This window comes from Apodemus sylvaticus, chromosome 14 (assembly GCF_947179515.1).
Source record: "Apodemus sylvaticus chromosome 14, mApoSyl1.1, whole genome shotgun sequence".
Lineage (NCBI taxonomy): Eukaryota > Metazoa > Chordata > Mammalia > Rodentia > Muridae > Apodemus > Apodemus sylvaticus.
In genome coordinates, this window is record NC_067485.1 from 45,419,774 (window position 1) to 45,426,279 (window position 6,506).

The 6,506-nt window shown below is 38.8% G+C and overlaps 1 protein-coding gene across 1 annotated transcript; it reads left to right on the plus strand.

Moving 5' to 3' along the window:
- The first annotated feature begins 2,721 nt into the window (after positions 1–2,721).
- On the plus strand, positions 2,722–3,666 carry LOC127665078 (olfactory receptor 2W1-like). The gene has a single exon (XM_052157456.1). It carries the CDS (start codon positions 2,722–2,724, stop codon positions 3,664–3,666), a length of 945 nt encoding a protein of 314 aa, XP_052013416.1.
- Positions 3,667–6,506: the final 2,840 nt, after the last annotated feature.

Consider the following 6,506-nt stretch of genomic DNA (forward strand, 5'->3'; position numbering starts at 1 on the left):
GTTGGACCTCCATTTTTGGATAAGCTCCAACATACACTTGTATTTATATGCTTAATCCAATAAAATGAAAAGCAAGTGTCATCAAGCCGTAAATATTATGGTAGTGGATGGTTCAGGAAGAGTTCTGAAGAGGAAGATGCAGAGGAGGCTTCTGAGATGGTTGTACCATTTTTTGACTGCACCCTATCTACTAGACTGTTTATCTACTCAGCATCTTCCTTGTTTCATTACTGTATCCATTTTACATATTAATAAATACCATTTTAGATGAGAAGCTATGGTGAATAGACCTACTGGTGTTACTTTAGGAATTAAAAGACAGAGCCAGTGCCTAGATTTCACCAAAGGAGAGTTTGTGCTTAGTCTAAGATTCCCTTGAGGCACCACTTCAATGGAAAGCTGATTTCCCTTTCACTGAGCTGCACAATGGGGGTTGCTGAATGCTCTCTGGAAAGAACATCTATGCTGCTGCAGAAGGCTAAAGTCAGAACTTCTGAGGTGTGTTTCCTCTTTAGATATCATGGCTTGTAAATTCTGAACATTTTCTTTAAGAAATCCAATGACCTTGGGTAATTTGTAAGCACAGAAATTTGGGAGCTGACATCTTCTCCTGCTCCAAGGTTTCTCTGCAGAACAAATGTATTGCACTATGCTTTTGTGTTGCACATAGAAGTGCATTTGTATATTTGAGAAGCCAGGTTAAAAAAAATCAAGGCATTTTAATTTAACTCTAAACCGTCATATAAAACTAATGACACAAAATGTGAAGGGGTCAGGGAGAATAATGCTCGCTTGAAGTGTGGCTAGTCTGTTCTTTTAAAATTTAATATAAGCTCAAGTTTTAGAACTTTCATGAGTTTTCATAATCTACCACTGAAGAAGGGAATACAATTATATTTTCTTCACATATGAAGAGCTTAATATTCAAACATGTTAAATTCCTACCCAAGAGTATAGTTCTTGCCTTGGATTTCATGCCATGAACATTGAGTAAAGTTTATCAGGGGTGGTGGCACATTCCTGCAACTCCAGCACTTGGGAGAGGCAAAGAGATTAGGAATTCATGATCATACCTTGCTACATAGTAGGTTCAAGGACCAGCCTGCGCTATAAGAGACTGTCTCAAAAAGCCTTGCCCCCTCACCTGCCAAGAAAAAATTAAAAGGAAAAGGAAAAGAAACTCAAGTTATTGAAGCACTGTGCTTGACTTAGTTGACATTCTATTAATATAAAAACCTTATACTCATGTAGTTAACACATTCACACTTGGAAAACTACAATTTAAATCCATGTAATTTGTGAATAAATCTTTCTTTTTTATAATTAAGGTATCTTCATGCTCTAAATAAGGTTTATGCCATGATGATTTACTCCAGATAATTTATCCCTACCTTATTTCAATAAACACAAGGCTTTATGTTCATGCCCCTACGAAGACTCTAAGTATAAGAAACTCTAGTTCTGAACTTCATGGTCATAGTTCACTGACAAAAGAGATATTGAATGACTAAACATAGCATGTATGTAAGGATATGTCACATAATTCAGAAATAGTAAGATTGATGAAAATTTTATTCCCTATCTATTCTCTTTTAAAGGTAACCAGGTGATAGTTTTTCCATTAAGGCTGCAAAGTAACCAGAAAAGCCATTCATGATTGGTGAATTTGATAAGGAAAGTTACCACACTGCTTATCCCATGAACTGTCTCTTGCTGATCATCTGCCTGCTACTTCTGTGGAGTGGTTGAGTGACCAGAAGCTGACATCCCTGTTGTGTCTGTGATGGCTAAAGATTCTAGAACTAGTTCAATGTTTAACTCTGAAATATATAAAATCCATATATGAAACCCACAAAGTCCAGCAGCATGTGTAGCACAATACTTTACAGGTATTAAAATGGGATAAACACATAAAGGTTAATACTAAGAAAGTTTATTATTTCCTGACAAAGACATATCAACAGCAATCACAAAAAAGTGTAGTTGTGAACACCAAAGCTGATACAGAAAGCACAATGCCCATGATGTTGAATAGAAAAGAACTCAGAAGACAAGGAATAGGAGGACGTGGTGTGATTATGATCATTATAATGGCTGGGATCTAGGCATCTGTAAATGAATATAAGAAAATGTGATTCTGTTATCAAGTGGAGGAGCATGTAAAAATAAGATAATTGCTTGAAGCCCATCTTCTTTGATAAAGGAAATATTAATTGCAATCAAGTAATAAATGCCATAGTCCCAGAGGAAAATTTCAAGATCTTTTCTATTCCAGCAGGGTATGGTGGTTCAAGGCCACCACAAGTAACAGTTCAAAACCCTGACACACACACACACACACACACACACACACACACACCGCACATACACACACATTTGTATGTATATATTATACATGTATAGTGTGTAAACTTACTTTTATAATTTTTATGCTTTAACCCAAAATGAGTGAGATGATACTAAATATTCATAGTTTTCAGTGTTTTATAATGCACAGGGACTGAGTTCAGCACATTATAGAATCACTCAGCTACAAGTAACTATGGAGATGCTCTGGTCACCGACAAATATTTTAAAATTTACTTATGGTCAATAAGAAGACACAGGCAGATGCAGGGATTTTAGACACAAATGACAAAAGTCAGAGACTTTCCATTCCACAAAATGCTGAAATAAAATTTGATTATTATAATATTGTTTCCCAGCCTTTCCTAAGGAGCAATGGAAATAAATAACAAAAGCTCTGAGACAGACTTCATCCTTCTGGGATTTTCCAGTCGACCCCAACTGGAGCACATCATCTCTGCAGTTGTCTTTGTCTTCTATATCGTGACTCTTGTAGGAAACACAACCATTATTCTAGTGTCCTATCTGGACTCTCAGCTCCATACTCCCATGTATTTCTTCTTATGTAATTTGTCTTTTGTGGACCTGTGTTATACAACTAGCATTGTCCCACAGATGCTGGTAAATCTATGGGGCTCTAAGAAGTCTATTACATATGGAGGGTGTGCACTTCAGTTCTTCTTTGCCCTGGACCTGGGAGCCACAGAATGTCTCCTCTTGGCTGTGATGGCCTATGACCGATATGCTGCTGTCTGTCAACCTCTTCACTACACAGTGATAATGAACCCTGTTCTTTGCCAGAAGATGGTGCTGTCAGCATGGTTGGGTGGTCTTGGCAGTGCATTAATTCTTTGTTCCTTAACTTTGAAGTTACCAAGGTGTGGGCACCGGGAAGTGGATAATTTTTTCTGTGAAATGCCAGCATTGATCAAGATGGCTTGTGTTTATTCTAGAGTAATTGAGATTGTTGTGTTTACTCTTGGAGTTATATTTCTTTTAGTACCTCTATCTCTAATCCTCATCTCCTATTCAGTTATCACCCAGGCTGTGATGAAGATCAAGTCAGCGAGAAGGTGGAGAAAGGTCCTTAATACATGTGGTTCTCACCTCACAGTAGTAACCCTGTTTTATGGAACACTCATTTACATGTATATGAAACCACAGAATACCATATCCCATGAGGAAGGACAATTTTTTACCCTTTTTTACACCATAGTCACCCCCAGCCTTAATCCTCTGATCTATACCTTAAGAAACAAAGATGTAAAGAATGCAGTGAAGAGAATTCTAGGAGTGGACAAGCACTCTGCTAAAGTGTAAGGTCAGTTGAAAAAATATTAAACCAGAATGTGGAATCTTGGCCCTTGTCATGGTGGCAGATCAGTCCATTCAGGTCCATGTCTCTGGCATTATCTGTACCTAGAATTTTATCACAGTGTTGACTTTCACTAAGTTTAACGTAACAGCTATGGATGCAATGCAACCAGCTGTTTCCTCTTGTGATGCAGTGGATTTGTTGAAAGTGGAGCCAAAATAAACCCTTCTTTCTTTAAGGTGTGTCTGTCAGGTGTTTTATCAGATCTATGAGAAAAGGAATTATGGAGAGGGAGGAGGGAAGAGGGAACAAGGAGTATCAGGAGGAGGTAGCTATCAACAAATATTAAAGCTTTTAGCCCTTTACATGAGTTTAAGTGGATTTAGTGGCCATATCACAACAAAGAATCATGTTTCATGTTCTTGTGTGTTAACTGAGCTATCTAACGATATCAGAGATCCATCCATTTTTATTGTCATTGCTAGTCCAGTAATCTGCCATCCCATATCGTAGTACCACTCAAACATGTAGCAACTAAAATTTAGGCCACTCTTAAAAATTCTTCAAGATTTAAAGTATAAAAGTATGTTCGTGTCAATGTGCACATTCCATTGTCAGCACTTGTTCTTGCAAGAACATGGTGGCACTATGACTATAGTCCAGAATCTCAGCACCAATAGTGCCACGAGAATTAATGGCATCATGTCACTGCTTGGCCCACAGCTGTTGTAAGGAGGTTGCCACCTTCTTCCCTCATTTTTGGCTTTGAATGTCTGAGGTATGGACCCACCCAGCATTAACACCATGCTTATTTCTCTCATAAGGTTGTGTGAGAAGTTGTTAGAACTAAGTGAAATCTCTCTTCAGGAAGTAAACTCCTCTGGTTGGTAATAAGATTCATTCTTTTACTTTTCTCAACATGAGATTCTTAGGAAAATCCCAATTTCTTGGATTCCCATTGCAGTGGTCTGAGAGCCAAAGGCAGGGTTTATACATACAGAGTTATTATTTAGAGCTGTACAAGGGGACAGGTTTCATTAATGGCAGATTAAGACATCACTGTAGGGTAGCAGTCTTCAGGCCATAAATATCCAGGGGACTGGGAGAAAGCTATGGTGGACTTTTTTTTTTTGCACACATTACATCATTACATATATGAACCCCTTAGGAGTAAGGCTTTACTCTTTTCCTATGGGATGGAGGTTTTGGAGTCCTTGTCATATCTGTGGCCATACAAGCAGCACACATCCACTTAGGACTTTAGAAACTCTGATCTTTTTCAACTTCCTAGAGTGTAGTACCAGTACACATGCTCACATGGAAGAAGGAAATCTCATAGGACTCTATTCCCACACAAATAATGGCAGACAGGCAAAGAATATTGAGAGCAGGTGTGTGTGTGTGTGTGTGTGTGTGTGTGTGTGTGTGTGTAAAACAATAATAACCAAAGGTAAAAAGGCCATAGTTTCCAGAAGGATCAAGAAGGGGTTTGAAGAAAGCTAAGATGAAAATTATGTGATTATTTAAAAACATGAAAGCAGGAGGAGGAAGAAAAAGAGGGTAGGTGAAAGGGGGAAGAGGAAGAAGAAGGAGAAGGAAAGGAGGAGAAGAAGAAGTAGAAAAAGAAGAAGGAGGAGGAGGAGAAGGAGGAGGAAGAGGAGGGCACCTTATTCCAAAAGAATCAAAGACCCCAAAGTGAAACTTGAAACACTGAAACTACTGGGTAAGACCTCCAGGAGGAGGTAGCTATCCACCCTACATGATAAAGGTGTAGGAAGGAACTTCCGGAATAGGACTTCATTTTCCTAGGAATGAAGGATGCCAACTGAGAAGTGGAACCTTGTAAAACTAAAAGGCTTCTGCATAGCTAATGACATAATAAAGTGAGGAAAAAGCCCAAAGAGTGGGAGAGAGTCTGCCAGTTATACAGTTATATAGAGGATTAATATTCAGAATAAGGAACTAATCAACCAAAGTGTCAAAACAAACAAACAAGCAAACAAACATTTCATTAAAAAAACATGTTATGGCTCTGCGCAGGGAGTTCCAGAAGAAATGGCTAAGAAATAAATATCTCAAATGTTTACCACCATTAGCAATTAGGAAAATGAAAATCAAAACAACTTTGAGCCAGACTTGGTGTTGTACATCATAAATGCCAGCACTCAGGAGGCAGAGGCAGGTGGATCTCTGAGATTTTGAGGCTATCCTTATCTATACAATGAATTATAGAATAGCCTGTGTGCCACAGAGAGACCATGTTTTGAAACCAAAACAAAGCAACACCCCCGGAAATAACTAGGAGATTTCATCTTACTCCAGTCATGCTGGTGTCAAAACAACTGACAACAAATGCTGGAAAAGATGTGGGAATCTGGGTGGTGGTGGCACAGACCTGTAATCCCAACCCTCAGGAGGCAGAGGCAGGTGGATCTCTGTGAGTTCAAGGCCAGCCTGGTCTACAGAGCAAGTTCCAGGATAACTAGTGCTACAGAGAGAAACCCTGTCTTGATCCCTGCTCCCTAAATGAGGGGAATAGGGGAAATTTCATTCATTGTTGGTGAGACTGCAAACTGGTGCAGCCACTATATGACACAGCTATACCACTTCTTGGCATATGTGTAAAGGACTCAACACCCTATTCCACAGATACTTGCCTAGCCATCTTCATTACTACTCTATTCCCAATAGCTAAGAAATAGGGAAAAAACCCTAACTGTCCTACAACTGACAGATATATGATGAAAATATAGTGCATGTACACAACGGAATGTCATAAAATTATATAACAACAGAATTATGACATGACCTCAAATCCTCCCTGAGAACTAAGTTTCATAGGGCT